The 24817-nt window shown below is 45.9% G+C and overlaps 1 protein-coding gene across 2 annotated transcripts in view; it reads left to right on the top strand.

Annotated features, from left to right (window-relative positions):
* Window positions 1-7604: 7604 nt before the first annotated feature.
* Window positions 7605-24817, top strand: part of LOC121547184 (serine/threonine-protein kinase BRSK2-like) — a 33187-nt gene continuing 15974 nt past the window's right edge. For both annotated transcript variants that reach the window (XM_045209739.1, XM_045209738.1), the window contains exons 1-11: window positions 7605-8963; window positions 10210-10304; window positions 10686-10771; window positions 11209-11349; window positions 11932-12048; window positions 12152-12185; window positions 12417-12485; window positions 12810-12956; window positions 13238-13269; window positions 13448-13612; window positions 16496-16593. In XM_045209739.1, the coding sequence (XP_045065674.1) occupies window positions 8879-8963; window positions 10210-10304; window positions 10686-10771; window positions 11209-11349; window positions 11932-12048; window positions 12152-12185; window positions 12417-12485; window positions 12810-12956; window positions 13238-13269; window positions 13448-13612; window positions 16496-16593 (1069 nt within the window). In that variant the 5' untranslated portion in view covers window positions 7605-8878. The remainder of the gene's footprint in view (window positions 8964-10209; window positions 10305-10685; window positions 10772-11208; window positions 11350-11931; window positions 12049-12151; window positions 12186-12416; window positions 12486-12809; window positions 12957-13237; window positions 13270-13447; window positions 13613-16495; window positions 16594-24817) is intronic.

The following is a 24817-nucleotide window of genomic DNA, read 5'->3' as shown; positions in this document are numbered from 1 at the left end:
CACATTGTAGGATTTTTAATGAATTTATTTGCAAATTATGGTGGAAAATAAGTATTTGGTCACCTACAAACAAGCAAGATTTCTGGCTCTCACAGACCTGAAACTTCTTCTTTAAGAGGCTCCTCTGTCCTCCACTCATTACCTGTATTAATGGCACCTGTTTGAACTTGTTATCAGTATAAAAGACACCTGTCCACAACCTCAAACAGTCACACTCCAAACTCCACTATGGCCAAGACCAAAGAGCTGTCAAAGGACACCAGATACAAAATTGTAGACCTGCACCAGGCTGGGAAGACTGAATCTGCAATAGGTAAGCAGCTTGGTTTGAAGAAATCAACTGTGGGAGCAATTATTAGGAAATGGAAGACATACAAGACCACTGATAATCTCCCTCGATCTGGGGCTCCACGCAAGATCTCACCCCGTGGGGTCAAAATGATCACAAGAACGGTGAGCAAAAATCCCAGAACCACATGGGGGACCTAGTGAATGACCTGCAGAGAGCTGGGACCAAAGTAACAAAGCCTACCATCAGTAACACACTACGCCGTCAGGGACTCAAATCCTGCAGTGCCAGACGTGTCCCCCTGCTTAAGCCAGTACATGTCCAGGCCCGTCTGAAGTTTGCTAGAGTGCATTTGGATGATCCAGAAGAGGATTGGGAGAATGTCATATGGTCAGATGAAACCAAAATAGAACTTTTTTGGTAAAAACTCAACTCGTCGTGTTTGGAGGACAAAGAATGCTGAGTTGCATCCAAAGAACACCATACCTACTGTGAAGCATGGGGGTGGAAACATCATGCTTTGGGGCTGTTTTTCTGCAAAGGGACCAGGACGACTGATCCGTGTAAAGGAAAGAATGAATGGGGCCATGTATCGTGAGATTTTGAGTGAAAACCTCCTTCTATCAGCAAGGGCATTGAAGATGAAACGTGGCTGGGTCTTTCAGCATGACAATGATCCCAAACACACCGCCCGGGCAACGAAGGAGTGGCTTCGTAAGAAGCATTTCAAGGTCCTGGAGTGGCCTAGCCAGTCTCCAGATCTCAACCCCATAGAAAATCTTTGGAGGGAGTTGAAAGTCCGTGTTGCCCAGCGACAGCCCCAAAACATCACTGCTCTAGAGGAGATCTGCATGGAGGAATGGGCCAAAATATCAGCAACAGTGTGTGAAAACCTTGTGAAGACTTACAGAAAACGTTTGACCTGTGCCATTGCCAACAAAGGGTTTATAACAAAGTATTGAGAAACTTTTGTTATTGACCAAATACTTATTTTCCACCATAATTTGCAAATAAATTCATTAAAAATCCTACAATGTGATTTTCTGGATTTTTTTTTTTCTCATTTTGTCTGTCATAGTTGACGTGTACCTATTATGAAAATTACAGGCCTCTCTCATCTTTTTAAGTGGGAGAACTTGCACAATTGGTGGCTGACTAAATACTTTTTTTCCCCACTGTATGTGCCCTAGCCTACCACGCAAAGGCACTATGGAGTTATTTTCCCTGGTTGACACAGACATGCTCAGGAAAGTGATAACACAATTTAAGCCTTCTACCTGCATTCTCGATCCTATCCCCACCACCTTCAAAACAGTTTTTAATTGCGTATCTGAAGTGCAATCTATTGTTAATCACTCCCTGTTTACAGGCACTTTCCCCACTGCACTAAAAACTGCTATGGTGAAACCCCTTCTGAAGAAAAGTAATCTAGATTCTTCAGCTCTTAGCAATTTTCGGCCCATCTCCAACCTTCCATTCTTAAGCAAAATTCTTGAGAAATTGGTTTTCAAACAGCTAAATGATTTTTTAAGTGTCAATCTGGTTTTCGTGCCCACCACAGCACAGAGACAGCCTTGGTTAAAGTGGTTAAAGTGCCAAGCTCTCTGTCCTACTCTTGGATTTAAGTGCTGCATTCTGGACAGACTGGAGAGGTGGGTTGGCCTCTCCGGTCCAGTTCTCAATTGGTTAAGGACCTTTTTAACCGGTCCTGAGTTTTGTCACCCTTGGTGAACATATATCAGAGAAAATTGATATCACGTGGCGTTCCACAAGTTTAGATTTTGGGTGTGTGTTCAGATTATACATGGTACCCCTTGGCAGCGTTATCATAAAGCACGGCATTGATTTTCACTGCTACGCAGACAATACACAACTTTATATTTCTGTGTCACCAGAGAATTTTAGCTCCACAGATAAATTATTAGGCTGTATTAGTAACTTAAATACTTGGATGGCTCACAACTCAAATACTTGGATGGCTCACAACTTCCTCCAGCTAAATCAAGACAAGTCCGAAGTACTTATTATTGGAGCCAAAACACAGCGAATCTGTCCACACATTTTAATTAACAGGCAATAAAGATAAAACACCAGGTAAAAAACCTAGGTGTCATTTTAGATTCTGAACTCAATTTCGAATTACACATTAGGAATGTGACCAAAATAGCTTTTTACCACCTGAGGAACATTGCCTAGGTGCCACCATTTCTAACTCAGGCTAATACAGAGAGACTTATTCATGTTTTTATTAGAAGCAGGCTTGACTACTGTAATGCTCTACTTTCTTGTCTACCCAAGAAAGCTGTTGGTCAACTGCAAAACATTCAGAATGCTGCAGCACGGGTACTGACCAAGACCAGATGGAGAGCACACATTACACAGGTTTTAAAGTCTCTGCACTGGCTGCCTGTGAGTTTTAAAATTCATTTTAAGATTATTCTATTGGTTTTTAAATCAATCCACAATTGTGCAGTCCAATACATAAATATCAGACATGCTTTTGAGTTATGTACCATTAGATCTCTCAGGTACTCTGGCACTGTGACGAGTACTGAGGATACGAAGAGGCAGGACGCAGAAATCAACAACATAAAGGTTTACTTAACACTGAGCAAGAGAGCAACAAAGAGCGAGTACACGCTCAGACACTTACAATCACACACAACACAACACTGAACAGTCCAGGGCTATATAGGGGTGGTGATGAGCTGATGAGGTGCGTTGGGTTTCCATTCCGGTGCTAACGAGGTGGTGCGCTCAGATCGGTGGCTCAGTAGACTGCCGAATCAGAGCGCCGGAGGGGAGCCATGGGAGGAGACGTGACAGGCACTGGCCTTTTAACTATCTCAAAGCCTAGGACCAAGAGGCATGGAGAGGCAGCCTTTAGTTACTATGCCCCCAGCCTCTGGAATAGCCTGCCAGAGAACCTGAGGGGGGCCAAAACTGTGGACATATTTAAAAGACATCTTAAAACACACCTTTTTAGATTTTCTTTTCCTCAGGGTGCTTTTTTTGTCTTTCAGTTTTTATTGTAATTCTTTTTTTTTATCCTCTTATGTTTGTTGTAGTAAATAGTTCTGTTTTTATTTTCATTGTTTTTTTATTAGCTTTTTCCTGTGAAGCGCATTGTGTTGCATTCATGTCTCAAATGTGCTATATTTATAAAGCTTGATTTGATTTGATCATTTACAGCGATTTGGTGAGGGGGATCCCTCCATTAAGAAGGCAGAAGGAGACTTCGAGCCCTCATGCTCCAGGGTTAAGCCATGTGAGAGACCAAGATTATTCTCTGCGATAAAAGATTGGACAACATCATGCTAATTTTATTTTTATTTTTTATACCTTTCTCAAGTACAATGATCAAGAATAAGGAGTTGGCTTACATTGTTAAGGGTTGTCCTCACCGTCATTACTTGGTGGATTGTGCTGCGTTTTAGCCTTTTGGTGTGTTGGGGAATATTTTGGTGGGGGCTTGGGTAGACCTTTGCCTGAAAATTGTAAAATATCATCCAGACTTTTTCTTTTTACACACGTCATGTGTTAACATTTTATTTAAGTGGAAGAAGACTTAAAAAGTCACAACCTAAACACATTACCAAACTTTAAAACAAAATTCTCCAACGTGCCAAAGTTAACCCAGCAAACGGGACGTCCTGTAGACATTCAGCAAGGTTCCCATTAGGTCCCTTAAGGGTTTTGGCACGACGTTATCCCACTGACGTTCTGAGAAATATAATACGAAACGTAACATATACTATACTGAACAACAATATAAACGCAACATGCAACAATTTCAAAGATTTGACTGAGTTACAGTTCATAGAAGGAAATCAGTCAATTGAAATAAATTAATTAGGCCCTAATCTATAGATTTCACATGACTGGGCAGGGGCACAGCCATGGGTGGGCCTGGGAGGGCGTAGGTCCACCACTTGGGAGCCAGGTCCACCCACTGGGGAGCCAGGCCCGGCCAATCAGAATTAGTTTTTCCCCACAAAAGGGCTTTATTATAGAGAGAAATACTCCTCAGAACCTCCCCCTCCTCAGACAATCCCGCAGATGAAGAAGCCGGATGTGGAGGTCCTGGGCTGGCGTGGTTACACATGGTCTGCGGTTGTGAGGCCTGTTGGATGTACTGCCAAATACTCTAAAATGACGTTGGAGGTGGCTTATGGTTGAGAAATGAATATTCAATCCTCTGGCAACAGCTTTGTTGGACATTCCTGCAGTCAGGATGCCAATTGCACTCTCCCTCAAAACTTGAGAAATCTGTGGCATTATGTTGTGTGACAAAACTGCACATTTTAGAGCTGCCTTTTATTGTCCCCAGCACAAGGTGCACCTGCGTAATGATCATGCTGTTTAATCAGCTTCTTGATATGCCACACCTGTCAGGTGGATGGATTATCTTGGCAAAGGAGAAATGCTCACTAACAGGGATGTAAACAAATTTGTGCACAAAATTTGAGAGTAATAAGCTTTTTGTGCTAATGGAATATTTCTGGGGTCTTTTATTTCAGCTCATGAAAAATGGGACCAACACTTTATTTTTGTTCAGTATAAGTGGAGTGTCTCGGATTGTCTCAGATTTAGGTACAGAATAATATGAAATGCTCTGAGACCAGGTTGTGTGACTGGATCAGTGGTTCACCAATCAGGACCTTGATGGGCTGCGTAACAGTAACAAGGGGTGATGTGTAATGAAACGAGGGTGCGGGGTACAACACACGTTTCTTTGCGACCATCAGGTGACGTCCCCGGGACAAACCGGGAACTAGACAAAAAACTCCAGGGGAACATGACACAACGTCCTGACGACTTTAGGCGACCATTTCGTGACGTCCTAACGACTCATTATTGTTTGCATGGAGTGATTCTGTCTGGGTTGAGGCTACCTTCCTACTAGGCACACACTTGTAGATTAAAACGGATCAGTTAAAGTAATACGGTAAAAGGTCCTCCCAGTTTATCAAAAGGCAAGATGGTTGTTCAGTGGCTAGGGTTTAGGGCAGGGTTTCCCAAACTCAAGGGTGTTTTGGTTATTGCACTGGCACTACACAGCTGATTCGACAATCAACTAATCATCAAGCTTTGATCATTTGAATCAGCTGTGTAGTGTTAAGGGAAAAAACTAAATGTGCTCTGGGTCCCTGGTCTGTCATGGAAAGAGGTGTACACACACTGTATATATCTTATTAAGTCATACAAAAGTGTTACATTGCGTGAAGTTTAAAATGCATTCTGTCATTACTAAATGTGTATTGTGATATATTTTTAACAAAGAAAACATTTGATTAATACATGATTTAATCAGTCATCTTCCTCAAATGAAGGGGATGATGACGCAATCTTTGCAAGAGGGAATCTGATTGAATTGGTCCTCAACTGAAGTCCACAGTTACGTGACCTACTACAGCATGGTCAAGCAAGTTAATGTTTCCGACATTTTCGGACTACTAAACAACTATTGATTTAGAACTACGGAGAGTTACCGCAAGTCACAAAGAAAACAGGAGCTGCCTCCACTATTCCAGCACCATTTCAACTTCAATATTTCAACATCATCAAATTACCTATGCTTAGTCTAATACAGTGACAGCTAAAATACCCAAAACAATTTCCAATCAACATAAGCTAAATATGATATGGATGTCCATGGCACTTATTTCTGTGTGCGTGTGTGCATGCAAGTAGAAAGAACATGTTGACTTACCCACAAACGCCAACGCCATCCTCCTGTCTTTCATGACTGTCATGCAATACATGCTTTTAGTTTGTGTTGTCTACCTGGCTAAAATGCTTGCTCGCTAGCCTAACTTCCTTTCATGGGCAACAATGCGCCAGGCCAGCTAGTTAACATTAGCCTACTACATCTAGCTACATAGTGAACTTAGGCCAGGGGCACAATGTATAAATTCATGGTTCGATCAGAATCGCCATTATAAGCATTGGCCAGAATGGAGAATTAAGTTAAACCACAGCCAAATTCTTATCTCCATCCATGGCTATTTAGGAAAGGGATGATTTTAGCTAGCTAGCTAGCCACCGGAGGACAACAACACAACGAGATACAACAATTCTATTTTTTTCTGTAAATTACGTTTGGCTTGTGATTGGTGTGAAGCCAAATCCAAACTGGCTTCCCTTGACACTTTCTTTTGGTGCGTCAGGACCATTCACGGTTGAGCTCACCCAGTTTAGCTCAATGCTGATTGGCTATATATATGTAACAGTGTTGCTTCAGTCCCTCTCCTCGCCCCTACCTGGGCTTGAACCAGGGACCCTCTGCACACATCGACAACAGTCACCCTCGAAGCACCGTTACCCGTCGCTCCACAAAAGCTGCGGCCCTTGCAGAGCAAGGGAAACAACTACTTCAAGGTCTCAGAGCGAGTGACGTCACCAATTGAAACGCTACTAGTGCACACCGCTAACTAGCTAGCCATTTCACACCGGTTACATATATATATATTTTAAAAAAATATCAAGGGAAGCCAAATGCTCTCTGGCTTCCCTTGCATTCAATGCTATGGGTGGCAACAATGTCAACAATGTCATACTATTTTTGTCCAGACAGCATCAGATAGATGGCCTACACATAGAGAGACAGAGGGGCGCTGTTTCGCTCGCTCGGATGCTTTCTCTGGTACAGTCAGCCTCTTGCGAATTGAAGGAAAATTATGAAACACAGACAGAGGAAAGATGAATTATTGTATTTTTTTCTTGGGATTTTTTTTGGGGAAGTCTGGCTTCTCTTGGCATCCATGAATACACGCTAGTGCGTAGGATACCCCTTAGCAGATATTGGCTCCTCAGTTGGCTCATGACATTCATCAAACCTCTGAAAGTAGCACAGAGCAATTAAAAATCAGAAAACAAAAATACTGCAGATATTCAGTTGTTCATACAAATCTTTAGATACTTTCAGATAAATCCTGTTTAGAAAATGTGTACTCCACTTCATTAATGTTAAAAGGGCAATCTGCAAACAATAACAGAGCCATCACACCGCCACCGACATGCAATAAAACATTGTAATTGCCCAATGCAATAGGTGGGTTGTTCATTAGGTGAAATATGGTGCAAAGAAAGATTATCTTTATAAAAATTAGATTCATCCTGGTAAGAATTTATTCCATCATTCTGAGAAAATGTGCTTGCAAAGGCAGTGGCGCATACGGTGTATCTGGGGTTGAATGTAGAGAGAGAGCCCTTTGAATTGAATTGATAGAGAGAGAGAGAGAGAGAAAGACGCGTATTTGACGAAGATGAGAGGGAGGGGTAGAGAGAGGAGGAAGTGGGACCCGGATGCTGATGCAAATGAGGCAAAGGAAGAGGAGAGAGAAAATATCGATTTACGGCAAGAAAAGCAAAAGATTATAAACGGGGAGGCCCTCTCACGCAACGTGTGCAATTATATCAAAAGGAGTGTATCTAGTATAATGTCAATACATATGTAGCTATTTATTTTTCACTAGCAAATCGTTGAATGATTGAAATTGGAACCGGTGAGGGAGACACGCCAAAGGAGAGAGAGAAGATGCTGTGACACGCTTACTGGCAGGGATAGAGCGAGAGGGAGAGGGAGAGGGAGGTTTAGGGTGATACGGTAAAGATGGTTGTTTTGCAAGTGATGCATGTTTCCTCTAAGGAAATCGCTACTATGTGGCTGTTGGACGAAACATATCATTTCGCGTTACAAAGAAACTTCAAAATGATCCGATTTTGACAGACGCTGACAGACGTGGATAGACGTAGGCTAACCATGGTGTATGGAAGCACTTGTGTGGCTAACTCGAAGATAACATGCTGCTCCACTTGTGATAATCGGCCTGACAGTGAATACCATTTACATCAGCATGCATTGAACTATAAGGACGTTTTATCTTGCAATACGTTGTTTGAATGAATGGATGTAGCATCCCAAGGATAGTAACCTGTTTATGAGCAGGTTGCAGATAGAAAAGGAATGGCGCAGTCAAAACTAACGTTGATAAATATCTATTAATGATTGTTGCTGTCAAACTGAAATAGATATTGGTACCTGTTAGGCTATGTGGATTGACCAATGTATCATAAGCGAAGCTAGTTAAAATCTGAAAACGGACATAAAGGCCTACCATGTTATCAATCTTGTCATACTTGTTATCATGATAGGTGTCGCTATTTTGAGTTTAGGCTAGTGCATAACATGATATTTGTGACAGTAATCCATTTACTCAGCTGTTGCCTACCTGTGATTGTTCAGTTTCAGTATAAGACGTCTATATCAACTGAAAGCAAATAGGAGTTCAGAACCACCTATCCACTAAGAAGTAAAACCTCACAAATCAGTGGAGGTAGTAGTTTTAGTCTGGTAATGTGAAATATTACCCACAATTCTTAATTCAGGATTTATCCTGCCTTTAACTCAGAATATAGATCTATAACTCCAGTCTTATCTCAAAGGAGCATTGCAAACTTCCTAACCATTACTTTCCATTGTTATCCAGACTTTTTTGGGGGGACGATAATTCATGAAATCCACATAGATATAGAGCTAGTTATCAACATTAGTCGCTATAAGTCGTAGCCAATAGTAAGAGCAGTATGAGTAAGGAACTGTCACTAAGTCAGTCAGCTCAATATGTTGGGCCATATCGACTGGAAAAAACACTGGGAAAAGGCCAGACAGGTGAATTTCACCATTTTTTATTTGTGTGAAAAATAAGAATGTTTTTGTGTGTGTTTATCATGGGATGGAGGGATGGATGGACGGGTGGGTGGGTGAATAGATAGATGGATGTAATATACACTCACCCGACAGTTTATTAGGTACACCCATCTAGTACCTGGTCGGACCCCCTTTTGCCTCCAGAACAGCCTGAATTCTTCGGGAAATGGATTATACAAGTCGGAAACGTTCCACAGGGATGTTGGTCCATGCTGACGCGATGGCATCACGCAGTTGCTGCAGACTGGACGGTGGTACACCACCGCCTACAGCCTGTACCGTTGACACTAGGCAAGATGGGTCCATGGACTCATGTTGCTTAAGCCAAATCCTGACCCTGCCATCAGCATGACGCAACAGGAACCGGGATTCGTCGGACCAGGCAATGTTTTTCCACTCCTCAATTGTCCAGTGTTGGCGCTTGCGTGCCCACTGGAACTGCTTCTTGTTTTTAGCTGATAGGAGTGGAACCCGGTGTGGTCGTCTGCTGCAATAGCCCATCCGTGACAAGGATCGACGAGTTGTGTATTCAGAAATGTAATTCTGCACACCACTGTTGTACTGAGCCGTTATTTGTCTGTTTGTGGCCCGCCTGTTAGCGTGCACGATTCTTACATTTTACATTTACATTTTAGTCATTTAGCAGACGCTCTTATCCAGAGCGACTTACAGTTAGTGAGTGCATACATTTTCATACTGGGCCCCCGTGGGAATCAAACCCACAACCCTGGCGTTGCAAGCGCCATGCTCTACCAACTGAGCTACACTTGTCATTCTCCTTTGACCACTCTCATCAACAAGCTGTTGTCACCCACAGGACTGCCGCTGACTGGATGTTTTTATTTTTTTTCACCATTCTTGGTAAACCCTAGACACTGTCGTGCGTGAAAAGCCCAGGAGGGCGGCCGTTTCTGAGATACTGGATCCGGCGTGCCTGGCACCGACGATCATACCACGCTCAAAGTCGCTTAGGTCACTCGTTTTGCCCATTCTAACATTCAATCGAACAGTAACTGAATGCCTCAATGCCTGTCTGCCTGCTTTATATAGCAAGCCACGGCCACGTGACTCACTGTCTGTAGGCACAATAGATTTTCGTGACTGGGGTGGTGTACCTAATAAACTGGCCGGTGAGTGTATATGTTTTGTGAATGTGTTATGAATGCGTAATACCGATATTAAAAGGGTGAACATGTGACTCTCTCAGGCCTGGTGAAGCTTGGAGTTCACTGCATTACGGGACAGAAGGTAGCCATCAAAATAGTCAACAGGGAGAAGCTGTCCGATTCAGTTCTGATGAAGGTAAGGTGTTGATGATGATGATGAAAATAAGGATATCCCAGTACGATGGCTACTTTTCTAAAGACTGACAATTTAATGATTAACTGTCTGTTTGCAATAGTTACAATAGCAATATAACTGTAATGCAATGTACATAGTAAAGACTATTTGTAATAGTAATGAAATGATATGCGTGCAACGGCTTTCTCACTCTGTAACGAAGACATGTTTCATCAGGTATGCTTTAAGAGTGAACACTGGAATGTAAATTCCTCTGAAATTACAATTTGTATATCTTTTTCTCCCCCCTCTCTATTTCTATTCCCTGCTCTCTTTCTATCCCCATCTCTTCTCTCTCTCCCTATATCCCCCCCCCACACACCTTTCTCCCGCTCTGTCTAGGTGGAGAGGGAGATTGCCATCCTGAAGCTGATTGAGCATCCGCATGTGTTGAAGCTGCATGACGTTTACGAGAATAACAAATACCTGTGAGTTCATTCATTCAGGAGCGACCTTCGGCTCTGCCTGTAGCCTGTAGTTCTAGACCCGTGGGTGTGATGTGTAACTATTACACAAAGGACTGTATTAATCCGCTCTGTCTATCTCTTGAAGTCTGTGCAGATTTCTGTCATCAAATCTCCCATTGACTTCAATGTATGTTCTATGCAAAAATCCTAATCACACAAGTCTATCCTCAGGTTAGGATTCAACCCACTTGAAATGCTTGCTCAGCATCTCTCTCTCTCTCACCCCAACCTTCACCCCTTTCAATATATTTATTCCGCTCACACCTCTCTCTCCTCCTCTATATGACCCAACACTATCTATCTCTGTCACTCTCCCCCCTCTCTCTCTCTCTTTCTGTCTATCACCCATCTCTCCCTCTCTGTCTCGCGCTCTCTCTCTCTCCGCCCCCTCCCTGTAGGTACCTGGTGTTGGAGCATGTGTCAGGTGGGGAGTTATTTGACTATCTGGTGAAGAAGGGCAGACTGACACCTAAAGAGGCCAGGAAGTTCTTCCGACAAATCATATCGGCCCTGGACTTCTGTCACAGTCATTCTATCTGGTAAACGACTATATTCATGTATAAAACTCATTGTCTATCTGTGAGTGGCCTGTGTGGTCGACCAGTTAGAGCCACTGACCGTAGCACACATTATGCCAGAGTTGGCATGGGTTCGAATCCGGCCCACTGCTCTTTGACTCGTCCACCCTCTATCTCCTTTCCTGTCTTTCCTCTACTGTCCTATCTGTTCAATAAAAGCACAACAAATCTGAAACAGTTGAGACTGCCCACTTTAACAATTCTTTTGCAGTTTTTTCTTCTTTCAAATAACTTATCAGCACCTGATTGAGCTTCCTGGTGCAATGGGACCACTGGAATAGTCCCAGAAGTGCAAACCCCGACCATATAACACTACAGGCAGGCTCAATCAAATGGTCTGGTGGGGTCTAAATGTTTTTATGCTTCCTTAATTATTAAGTAATTATATTCTATACACGCCATCTGTGGTCTCAGTGTTGTTAATACTTACTTCCGTTTATAGTTCAATATCTCACTAATAAAGTCATTATATTCTAATCTATTCTATTCTATCCTACTCTACTTTACTCTTCTCTAATCTACTTGATTCCCTCCATCCTACAGTCACAGAGACCTGAAGCCAGAGAACCTGCTCCTGGATGAGAAGAACAACATCCGTATCGCTGACTTTGGCATGGCCTCCCTACAGGTGGGGGACAGCCTGCTGGAGACCAGCTGTGGGTGAGTATGCTGTGTGTGCATGTGGGTGTGCATGTACGTGTGTGGGTCTTATGTGCTGGTAAATGCTTACATCTTCTCAATGCCTCATTTCTATCCATTTCAGATCCCCACACTATGCCTGTCCAGAAGTGATCCGGGTAGGTTCCTGCTCATCTTCCCTTTTCATAATTCTAAGTGGCTAAGATCATCCAACCAAGTGAGATAGAAATGTAATGATTGATAAGACATAAGAAATGTAAGTATTTGATAAGGTAAGAGATACATGTTGGATAGTTAACCGTTGTTGCATAGTTGACATTTCGATCTCACATTATCCATTTCTCTTACTCTCTCTCTCTCTCTCTGATCTCTCCATCTGTCTCTCTTAGGGAGAAAAGTATGATGGTCGCAGGGCAGATGTGTGGAGCTGTGGAGTCATCCTTTTTGCTCTGCTGGTGGTGAGAAAGTGTCTTCTGATATTTTTGCCTTACGCCCTACACCCCACCCAATTCTTTCAGATCTACAGGAGGGCTTAGGGTGGAGGTGCTAGGGGTCCATTTGGAATGTCGTATTCATGGAGTTGGGTTATAACCTTGTGACTCAACATTATCTGTGCCAAGGAAACCAAGGAGTTAAGCCTAGTCGTAGACTAAAAAGCATGTTCAATGGAGACTAGGCTTAATATGTGTATGGAAAACCAGCCCGGCATGTTCGTACGTGTAGTCCTGCCTCCCATTCCTTGTAAAAGGGCCTATTTAACAGTAACATTCTCTCCTCTGTAGGGTGCCCTACCATTTGACCATGACAACCTGCGTCAGCTCCTTGAGAAGGTGAAGAGCGGGGTGTTCCACATGCCCCACTTCATCCCCCCAGACTGCCAGGCCCTGCTCAAAGGCATGATCGAGGTTGACCCCGACAAGAGACTTACGGTACGAGAGAGGGAGATAGGGAGGGGAAGGGGGACAAGGAGGGTGGTAGTGGCAAGAGACAGGACGGGAGAGGGAAGTGGGAGCCATTTGGGATGAATAGGGTGCCATTTGGGACACACTAAATAAGATTTAGATGCCCAAAATGTATGCAAAACTGATGAGGTGCTCTTTTCCAATTGCAAAAGTCAGGCCTAGCAGGAATTGTTTACACCTTGCGCTAGCAGCCATCTGTGTGTGAACAGACTGTTCTAATTGCTCCATCTGCCCTCACGCCCTTCCAGCTAGAGGCCGTCCAGAGGCACTCCTGGTATCAGTAAGTATAGATTCGTTTGGTCTGCCTTTGAATTATAGAATTATATTGAGAATTTGAAGTTGATGTCAAATGTTGTTTATTGTGCCCAGTGTTTTGGGTCACTAACATGGGGGTATTGTGTGTGTGTGTGTGTGTGTATATCTTTTTGTTTGTCTGTCTGCGTGTTTGTTTGTCTCAGGTCGGGTCGTAATGAGCCGTGTCCCGAGCAGCCCGTTCCCAGGCGTGTGTGTGTGGGGCGCATCCTGTCTTTGACTGAGCTGGACCCAGACGTGCTGGACAGCATGCACTCTCTGGGCTGCTTTAAAGACCGCGGGAAACTCACCCGCAACCTGCAGTGTGAAGAGTAAGTGAGTCTGTTCATCTGTGTGCCCATGTTCTTCTCTCTAATTTCTCTCTTTCTTTCATTGTTTTGTCTAGCTCAGGGGTCTCCCTGGCTATTTATAGATTTCCCCCCAAAAAACTAATATATACAGTGGGGAAAAAAGTATTTAGTCAGCCACCAATTGTGCAAGTTCTCCCACTTAAAAAGATGAGAGAGGCCTGTAATTTTCATCATAGGTACACGTCAACTATGACAGACAAAATGAGGAAAAAAAATCCAGAAAATCACATTGTAGGATTTTTAATGAATTTATTTGCAAATTATGGTGGAAAATAAGTATTTGGTCAATAACAAAAGTTTCTCAATACTTTGTTATATACCCTTTGTTGGCAATGACACAGGTCAAATGTTTTCTGTAAGTCTTCACAAGGTTTTCACACACTGTTGCTGGTATTTTGGCCCATTCCTCCATGCAGATCTCCTCTAGAGCAGTGATGTTTTGGGGCTGTCGCTGGACAACACGGACTTTCAACTCCCTCCAAAGATTTTCTATGGGGTTGAGATCTGGAGACTGGCTAGGCCACTCCAGGACTTTGAAATGCTTCTTACGAAGCCACTCCTTCGTTGCCCGGGCGGTGTGTTTGGAATCATTGTCATGCTGAAAGACCCAGCCACGTTTCATCTTCAATGCCCTTGCTGATGGAAGGAGGTTTTCACTCAAAATCTCACGATACATGGCCCCATTCATTCTTTCCTTTACACGGATCAGTCGTCCTGGTCCCTTTGCAGAAAAACAGCCCCAAAGTATGATGTTTCCACCCCCATGCTTCACAGTAGGTATGGTGTTCTTTGGATGCAACTAAGCATTCTTTGTCCTCCAAACACGACGAGTTGAGTTTTTACCAAAAAGTTCTATTTTGGTTTCATCTGACCATATGACATTCTCCCAATCCTCTTCTGGATCATCCAAATGCACTCTAGCAAACTTCAGACGGGCCTGGACATGTACTGGCTTAAGCAGGGGGACACGTCTGGCACTGCAGGATTTGAGTCCCTGGTGGCGTAGTGTGTTACTGATGGTAGGCTTTGTTACTTTGGTCCCAGCTCTCTGCAGGTCATTCACTAGGTCCCCCCGTGTGGTTCTGGGATTTTTGCTCACCGTTCTTGAGATCATTTTGACCCCACGGGGTGAGATCTTGCGTGGAGCCCCAGATCGAGGGAGATTATCAGTGGTCTTGTATGTCTTCCATTTCCTAATAATTGCTCCCACAGTTGATTTCTTCAAACCAAGCTGCTTACCTATTGCAGATTCAGTCTTCCCAGCCTTGTGCAGGTCTACAATTTTGTTTCTGGTGTCCTTTGACAGCTCTTTGGTCTTGGCCATAGTAGAGTTTGGAGTGTGACTGTTTGAGGTTGTGGACAGGTGTCTTTTATACTGATAACAAGTTCAAACAGGTGCCATTAATACAGGTAACGAGTGGAGGACAGAGGAGCCTCTTAAAGAAGAAGTTACAGGTCTGTGAGAGCCAGAAATCTTGCTTGTTTGTAGGTGACCAAATACTTATTTTCCACCATAATTTGCAAATAAATTCATTAAAAATCCTACAATGTGATTTTCATACAATTTGTCTGTCATAGTTGACGTGTACCTATGATGAAAATTACAGGCCTCTCTCATCTTTTTAAGTGGGAGAACTTGCACAGTTGGTGGCTGACTAAATACTTTTTTCCCCCACTGTATGTAAAATTTTTCAATCAGAAATAGATGGGTTTGGAAAGATTGGGACTATCTGAGATTAAAATCTACAGGACAATACATGTTAAAACCTGATCTTAATTTTATTATGTTTTTGAAATGTACCAAAAATAACCTGTTGCATGTTAAGTTTGCAGATTAGGCCTGTCTGAATTAGCACATTTCTCATTTATAAAAGTAAAGTAAAGAAACAAACGTTTTTTGTTAAAGCAGTATAATAAATATTGATTACAATCAAACCTTCTGTTTGCATTATAATACTTGTGTATCTGTGTGGGTATTTCAGTTAATCACTGGAGAACAATATTTTTCTTTTTTTGTTAGGTTTTTAAATTAAAAAGTAATATCACTCCTGGAGCATATTTACTGTATGTTCACAAGATTCGATTCTCCCTACAACTTCACCAGACAGCTGCTGTGTCCACTGCTCTGGGACCCTGAACGTCAGATTTGAGCCGACTTCTATCCGTGGTGCTGAATATATATATATTTATTATTTATTTATTACAGATATTGCCGCTATTGTGCTTGAAATTTCTTGTGCGACTCCCTTTTTTGTCTCCGTTCTCCTTGCTTGTAACCGGTCTCTCGTCTTGCTGCCTTAATCCTACATTGAAATCTGTGCAAATTTCTACACACATTCTCCTTTTGACTCAGTATCAATATCAAATAATTTCTGGGTAACAATTAAGTACCTTACTGTGATTGCTTTCAATTAAAATGGTCAAAAAGAAACAAAAATAGCTTCTGCGAAGCGCAATATCTCAAGCAAGAATTTAGCTTGGACTGTCTGGGAGTGATCTGAGTGGGGAGGGGAAAACTGAAAACTAGCTGTTATTGGCAGAGAGGTTTGTAACTCTTTCTTATTGGTCTATTAACTAATTTAACTAACTCCATCCCACCAAAACAGGCAGACATTTCAGGTGGTCTTTTCACACAGCGCTTACACTAAAAGGGCATTATCATTTTCACAAATTCACAGTATTATTCCAACTTCGTAGTGTGGAAATATATATAAAACACAGGAAAGTCACGTTGTTGACTGCAATGGGCCTTTCATGTATGATTTTAGTGCATAGATAGGATTCAACTTTCTTTGAGCACTTCCCAAATCTCTCCCCCCCCCTCCCTCTCCCTCCCTCCCCCAGTGACAACCAGGAGAAGATGATCTACTATCTCCTGTTGGACAGGAAGGAGCGTTACCCCAGTTACGAGGATGAAGATTTGCCGCCCCGAAATGACGTAGGTGAGTCCCTAGGTGGCAGGAGCGAGCCATTGACCGCACTTACACTCCATCCCTGTCTGGTCTGCTGTCTTCCTCCTGCCCACGGCTCTGTGTCTGGGTGTGTACCTCTCTCCTGCTTCTCGACTGACATGCGTGCCACGCACTCACACACTAACTGGACCCAACTCACACACTAACTGGACCCACCTTTTAAACTGCTCAATTTGGTGTCTGACAGTGGGAAGAAAAACGTTTTGCAACGTAATACAAAGCAGGCGTTTCTTATCGGACAAGTTGACATAGTGCCTCCCCCAATTTCAGCCCGTTTGCCTCTGTTTTGTCTAGTGAATACAACCCTGTCCCTGGGATTTCATGCAACCCCCACACACGCTGCGACAGGTGGATTAGCTTGTCAGTCACAGTGGTCTACTAGCTACAGCCTACAGAGCTTCATCAACCACGCCTCTCAACAACTAGGTTTGGTTGCACCAGCACCTCGTTGTTTGACTCTGAACTCTGCACTTGGTTTCTTTCTTCACTCACGCTCCTAACCCGCCTGCCTGGTTGCCTGCCTCATGAGTGAACACACATTTTCATGGGAAACAAGGTATGTGTTAATAAAATCAGTTTAGTCGTCCTCTAAAACTAGCTAGAATGACCCAATATATAGCTAGCTAACAAAACGACTAATGTTAGCTTTAGTAGCCTAGCTAGATAGCTAACAGCATTTAGCTAGGTTGATGCAATCATGCAGCCAGCAGCTAACGTTCATAATTTAGACTCACTGAATAAATGTGTTTGGCGCAGGATAAAGAAGATTAAATGATCTGCTGCTGCTACCCAAGGGATACTGAAGTTCCTGAAAAGGTTAGTCAGCCAGTTTGTTAGTTCAGTAATGTTGGATGTATTATTTATTTCCACTGCTGGTGTTTGTGGCGCAAATTTCACTGTCACAGAGCAGTCTACACAGACAATATGCACACATTTCTCCAACCATAACAGATGGAAGGCTAATGCAGAAAGAGAGAATTGATTGATGGTTACAACTATAACTTTCACAAATACAGAGACAGGCAGCCATCATGGCGTCAGTCTTTTTCGACTAGCTAGTGCATTAGTGACACTTACTGATATGAACTGGTAATGCAGGTTTGGTTAGAATAGATTGCAATAGAATGAGTGACGTTCAGTAACATCTACTTAATGAAAAGGGGGATATTATTTAATGAAAATGTTGAAAGTAGTTGATTTAAGATTGAATATATGGATTTTACAGGCAATCAGTTCCTACATTGAGCGCCAGGGAACCAACCTCTGGTGGGCCAGATGGAGACCAGGACAACAACACAGGTTTAGTTGTTTTATGACTTAGGCTACACATATTTTTTTTTTGTTACAAAGTCTACTGTGTAAATGTAACCCTGCCTTGTTACAAAGTCTACTGTATATAATGTAACCCTTTCTTACATAAAGCTTACAGAATGAATCATTGCAGAAAAGCGCTGTAGTCAGACAAACAATTCATAGGTTTTATGACATAAAATTAAAATACTTTTCAACCATGAAACCTGTCTGTCTTTTACATTTTTCAAAGTCCCCTGCTTAACATTGTGTGTGTATAGAGTGGAATTCATATTTAAAGACATTGTAACCATTCTTTGCATAATGCTCAGCTCTGCTATAGTAGTTCACTAAACCACAGAGTATGTTGTTTATTGAAGTTGTAGTTTCTGGCTCTTTTGATACCAGATTCAGAATGAATAATAACAAGGTTTGTGGTAGTTTGAAAGGGTTTGAACCACCATAGGCCAAGAGTGTTTCCAATTCACATGACCTGACAAGAAAACCCCCAGCCTGTCACGAACAGAAGAGGACCCAAGAGCGCAAGTTCAAATTCAGAGTTCTTTATTCAAGGTTACAGGCGGGAAGAGGAGTCCCAGGGGTGTCAGGGGTCTTTCAGGGTCCTCCTGTGGGTACCTGTGCTCCGGGGGTCACCAAATGTCCGGGGGTGTCCAGTCCAAGTGCTTAGTGTGTGTGTTCCCCAGTGATGGAGCGGCGTATCGGGCTGAGGGTGGTGAAACGTCTGGGCACGCTCATCTGGTGGTCGGAGACCGGAGGGGCTGAAGATCGGAGAGTAGTCGAGGTCCAGAAGGCAGGTTGGGATAGACGGGGCAGTAGAACAAGGAGGCAGTCAAGAAAGGATCGGTATCACAAACAGGAGTCAGAGCGCAGACAGGCAGGTTACTGGTCCGGGTTTGAAGACGATCTGACAGGGCTTGGCTGAAAACCAGGGCTTGATATACTGGGAGAGGTAGTGGGGAAATGCAGTTCAGCTGGCAGAGTAATTAGAACAGAGTGAGGCAAGGTGAGGATGGTGAGTGGGAAATGCAGTGCAGCTGGCCAGGTAACAAGAGCAGAGCAGGGCAGGTGGAGCTAGTTAGGCTGAGTAGAGAGAGGGAGGTGAGCAGAGTGGAAGATAATTGAATGCAATAAATGTTGCTACCAGGGAGAGAGAGTGCTCATGACAGGACCCCCCCTCCAAGGGACGGCCCCAGAAGTCCCAAGAACAACATCATGCCGGGAGGGTGGAGGGGAGCAGGCGGCGGGTCAGAACTCCTCCGAGCGGTCCGAGTGAATCTCCTCATCCTCAGAAGGAGCTGGAGGGTCACGGTCGGGAGACAGGACAGGCACTGAGACAGGAGCAGGGCGGGCCGGACGGCTAGGAACCCCTCTTGGCGGCCCCCTACGGATTGCAGGCTGATCAGGATGTAGTCGGTGGAAGTCAGTGATAAGGGTCCGGTCCACTATCCTCCTGGCCGGGATCCAGGTCCTCTCCTCTGGACCATATCCCTCCCAATCAACGAGGTACTGGAGACCCCTACCCCTTCGCCTAGAGCGGAGCAGCCGCCGGACGGTGAAGACAGGACCGCCATCTACGAGGCGCGGAGGAGGTGGCGCCGGAGCTGCAGGGACCAGGGGACTTTCATGGACCGGCTTGACCTTGGAGACGTGGAAGGTGGGGTGGACCCGCATGGAAGCGGGCAACTGAAGTCGGACCGCCGTTGGACTGATGACTTTCTGCACAGGAAAAGGACCAATGAAGCGAGGGCCAGCTTTCGTGATACAACCCGCAGCGGCAGATCCCGGGCAGACAGCCAGACCTTCTGACCAACCCGGTAAGTAGGTGCTGGGGTCCTCCGTCGGTTGGCACCGACGGCGTAGCTGGTTCCAGACTTCAGGAGCACAGTGCGAGCCTGGGCCCAAGTGCGGCGGCAGCGGCGGGCATACGCAAGAGCAGACGGACAGGTGGCATCCGCCTCCTGGCTGGCAAACAGTGGAGGTTGATACCCGTAGACACACTGAAAGGGGGAGAGCCCGGTGGAGGAACTGGTGAGTGAATTATGGGCATATTCCACCCAGAGCAGGTGTTGAGCCCAGGCCCGGGGATTTTGGGAAGCCACACACCTCAGTGCCTTCTCCAGCTCCTGGTTCATGCGTTCAGTCTGGCCGTTTGACTGCGGGTGGAATCCAGACGATAGGCTGGCGGTGGCCCCAAGGAGATGACAGAACTCCTTCCCAAAAGGTTGCTGAGAATTGCGGGCCCCGGTCTGACACTATATCCTGGGGTAGGCCATGGATACGAAACACATGTTCCAGGACCACCTGGGAGGTCTCTTTAGCAGAGGGTAGTTTGGGAAGGGGCACGAAGTGGGTCATCTTACTAAAGCGGTCAACAATGGTAAGGATGACTGTGTGTCCGTCAGAGGGCGGAAGGCCCGTAACAAAGTCCAGTGAAACGTGGGACCAGGGCCTCTTGGGTATGAGTAGGGGTTGCAGCAACCCAGCAGGAGGCTGGTTGGGAGTCTTGTTTCGGTTACAAGTGGGACAAGCTCGGATGAATTCTCGGACATCCCGTCTCATCCCCCGCCACCAGAACCGCTGGCGGACCAGATGAAGGGTGCGAGTGATGCCGGGATGACAGGCCAGACGGGATTCGTGCCCCCACTGAATCACAGGTGACCTGAGATTTGCTGGAACAAACAGACGGTTGGGGGCGCTGGTGCTTGGACCTGGCTGGTCCCGAAGAGCCTCCATGACCTGCTTCTCGATCTCCCAGGTGAGGGCCGCTACGACCAAGTGGCTGGGAAGAATGGGAGCTGTCATGGCGGTGGTCTCGTCCTTCTGAAACATCCGGGAAAGAGCATCAGGTTTGATGTTGCGAGATCCCGGGCGGTAGGAGAGCGTGAAATTGAAGCGCGTAAAGAACAGAGACCACCGCTGTTGACGGGAGTTCAGCCTCCTGGCTGTTTGGATATACTCCAGGTTCTTGTGGTCTGTCCACACTACGAATGGTTCCTTTGACCCCTCTAACCAGTGCCGCCATTCTTCAAGGGCGAGCTTGACAGCCAACAGCTCGCGGTTCCCAATGTCGTAGTTGCATTCGGCAGGGGTTAGCCGACGGGAGTAGAAGGCACAGGGGTGCATCTTGCCATCCTCAGCTGCTCTTTGAGAAAGCACTGCACCCACTCCCACGTCCGAAGCATCTACCTCCACCACAAACTGCCTTGCTGCATCTGGCATCTGGAGGATGGGAGCAGAAGTGAAACATGTCTTGAGGATATTGAAGGCCTTATCAGCAGCTGATGTCCATTGGTACGGTTGTTTAGTGCTGGTTAGCGCCGTGAGGGGTGCAGCCACTGTGCTATAGTTTCTGATGAATCTCCTATAAAAGTTGGCAAAGCCCAGGAACTGTTGCAACTTCTTCCGAGACTCAGGAACTGGCCAGGAAGTGACAGCCGACACCTTCGTGAGATCCATCTGAATGCTGCCCTCGGTCACCACATACCCCAGGAATGAAACGGTCTTGGCATGGAACTCGCACTTCTCTGCCTTCACGAAAAGAGAGTTCTCCAGCAGGCGGCGCAGGACCAACCGGACGTGGTGCGTGTGTTCTGACAGAGTCTTTGAGAATATTAAAATATCGTCAAGGTACACAAATACGAACGTATTTAGCATGTCCCTGAGGATATCATTCACTAGGGCTTGAAAAACTGCTGGGGCATTGGTGAGGCCGAAGGGCATGACGAGATATTCATAGTGGCCGGTTGGTGTGTTGAACGCTGTCTTCCATTCGTCTCCCTCCCTCATCCGCACCAGATGGTAGGCATTGCGAAGGTCCAGCTTAGTGAATACAGTGGCTCCCTGCAGCAGTTCGAAGGCAGACGAAAGTAAGGGCAGTGGGTAGCGATTCTTAACCGTGATGTCGTTCAGACCCCGGTAATCTATGCATGGACGAAGAGAACCGTCCTTCTTGCCGACAAAGAAGAATCCCGCTCCTGCGGGGGAAGACGACGGTCTAATTATCCCGGAGGCAAGAGAGTCATTAATGTAGTCCTCCATGGCCTTTCTTTCCGGGGCTGACAGTGAATACAGACGACCCTTGGGAGGTGCTGTGCCAGGCAGGAGATCAATCGCGCAGTCATAGGGTCTGTGTGGGGGTAGAGATGTCGCCTTGGATTTGTTGAACACCTCTTTCAGGCTGTGGTAACAGGCCGGAACATTGGATATGTCGGAGGTAGCGCTAGATCCTTCCCGGTGAACGGGCAGGGTGGCCCCCCTTAAACAGGTCTGGTGACAACTCCTTCCCCACTCACGGACTGTTCCTGTCTCCCAGTCGATGTGGGGGTTGTGCTGACGGAGCCACGGGTATCCAAGAATGAGTGGTTGGCCAGGTGAGTGTAGGAGGTGAAACTGGATGGACTCCTGGTGGTTTCCTGACAGCAGGATTGTCACAGGGGCGGAGATATGAGTGACAGTGCCAAGATGATGCCCATCCAGGGCTCGTGCAGGAATGGGTTGTGTCAGTTGATGATGGTTCACGCCCAGTTGCTGTGCAAGCTCAGGGTCCATGATGTTTGCTTCGGCTCCGGAATCCACAAGGGCGGCCAATGTATGAGTCTTGTCAGAAAGCTGAAGGCGGAGATGAAGCAGGGTCTTTCGGATGGAGGGAGACTGAAGGCTTGTTGAGCTCACCCGGATCTCCCCTACACCTGGTGAGCTGCGGCTTTTGCCGGACAAGTAGCGACACGGTGATTCTCGCCACCACAGTAGAGGCAAAGGTTGGAGCTTAGACGGCGCCGACGCTCCTCGGGAGTCAGAGAGGCACGGCCAATCTCCATGGGCTCAGGCTGATTGAGTTGGCTATGGGACTTGACAGGCAGGGGCTGGACAGAAGCGGTATCGACCCGAGTACGGATGGCAGGTTGACTGAGACGGCCCTTCTCCCTCCTCCGGGTCTGTATACGGCGGTCAATGCGAACGGCAAGGTCAATGGCGGCATCAAGCGTTGAGGGCGGGTCATGGGAAACAAGCTCGTCCTTGATATAGTCCGCCAGGCTATGGAGGAAGGCTTGCACCAGTGCCTCTGGGTTAAACGAGCTTTGACTGGCCAGGGTACGAAAGTCAATGGAGAAGTCTGCCACTGTCCGATTGCCCTGACGGATGGTGAGCAGAGCTTGTGACGCTTCGGCTGTTGGCGAGCCTAGGTCAAAGACCTTTAACATCTCCTCCTCAAAGGCACTGAAGGAGGCACAGGCTGGGGTTTGCCGGTCGAATTCCGCCGTTCCCCACAACCGAGCTCGACCGGTGAGATGTGTGATGACATACCCCACCTTGGCTCCCTCTGTTGAGAAAGTCCTGGGCTGTAGTGCAAACTGGATTCGGCAGCTGCTCAAGAATGGTCTTACTTGCTTCTGGTTGCCATCAAAAGCGTTCCGGGTTCCCAATCCTTGGTTCAGGAGCGTGGGGATCTGGTGGCAGCACTGCCGGGCCTGCAGCATTGGGACCTCCAGCGGAGGGATGAAGGAGTATCGGTGGTACAGGAACAAAAGGACCAGGGGGGGTGCAGGTGGAGTAGCCGGGCTTGAGAGTAGTTGCAGGGCTTGGGCTAGCTGTTGTTGCTGCAGTTGGAACTGTTGTTGCTGCTGGTTGAATAGCTGGAGAAGGGAAGCGATGTCGCCAGCCATCCGATTTATGTCTCCCTCAGAGCGTTCCAGTCGCTGTAGGGCAGTCCTCTCTGGCTCTTCCTCCATCGTGGTCAGGGAGTGCGCTGGGTCCATGATGGTCAGATCGTTCTGTCACGAACAGAAGAGGACCCAAGAGCGCAAGTTCAAATTCAGAGTTCTTTATTCAAGGTTACAGGCGGGAAGAGGAGTCCCAGGGGTGTCAGGGGTCTTTCAGGGTCCTCCTGTGGGTACCTGTGCTCCGGGGGTCACCAAATGTCCGGGGGTGTCCAGTCCAAGTGCTTAGTGTGTGTGTTCCCCAGTGATGGAGCGGCGTATCGGGCTGAGGGTGGTGAAACGTCTGGGCACGCTCATCTGGTGGTCGGAGACCGGAGGGGCTGAAGATCGGAGAGTAGTCGAGGTCCAGAAGGCAGGTTGGGATAGACGGGGCAGTAGAACAAGGAGGCAGTCAAGAAAGGATCGGTATCACAAACAGGAGTCAGAGCGCAGACAGGCAGGTTACTGGTCCGGGTTTGAAGACGATCTGACAGGGCTTGGCTGAAAACCAGGGCTTGATATACTGGGAGAGGTAGTGGGGAAATGCAGTTCAGCTGGCAGAGTAATTAGAACAGAGTGAGGCAAGGTGAGGATGGTGAGTGGGAAATGCAGTGCAGCTGGCCAGGTAACAAGAGCAGAGCAGGGCAGGTGGAGCTAGTTAGGCTGAGTAGAGAGAGGGAGGTGAGCAGAGTGGAAGATAATTGAATGCAATAAATGTTGCTACCAGGGAGAGAGAGTGCTCATGACACAGCCCTATAGTCATAGAACAGATGAAATGGGAAGCTATCTATCTATAATAATAATATTTTGTCATAGTCTACAAATAGGACCCAGAGTTTTACCTGACCAGGTCATGAGATCAGGAAAAAGTCCAGGCCCCAGAAAAGACACGTACAAATTTTGCCACACCACATTTGAACCTGTGGGGCCACCTCTGGTATAAAATAAATAATACAAATACTAAGGTATATTGTATGCTCAAACAAATGGGAAAATATTATTTTATGGGGTTATTTTATTGGGATATGCATATTTTTTTTCATGCAAAACCCACCACTGGTGTGCGTGGCCGAAGAGCTTTATTTTCATGTCATCTGACCATCGCACCGGTTCCAATCCAAATGCCAATGCTGTTTAGCGAACTCCAAGCGTTTACATTTGTTGGATGACATGAAAATAGAGCTGTT

This window comes from Coregonus clupeaformis, chromosome 31, assembly GCF_020615455.1.
Source record: "Coregonus clupeaformis isolate EN_2021a chromosome 31, ASM2061545v1, whole genome shotgun sequence".
NCBI classification, from domain to species: Eukaryota; Metazoa; Chordata; class Actinopteri; order Salmoniformes; family Salmonidae; genus Coregonus; species Coregonus clupeaformis.
This window is presented reverse-complemented; position numbering and strand designations above follow the sequence as displayed.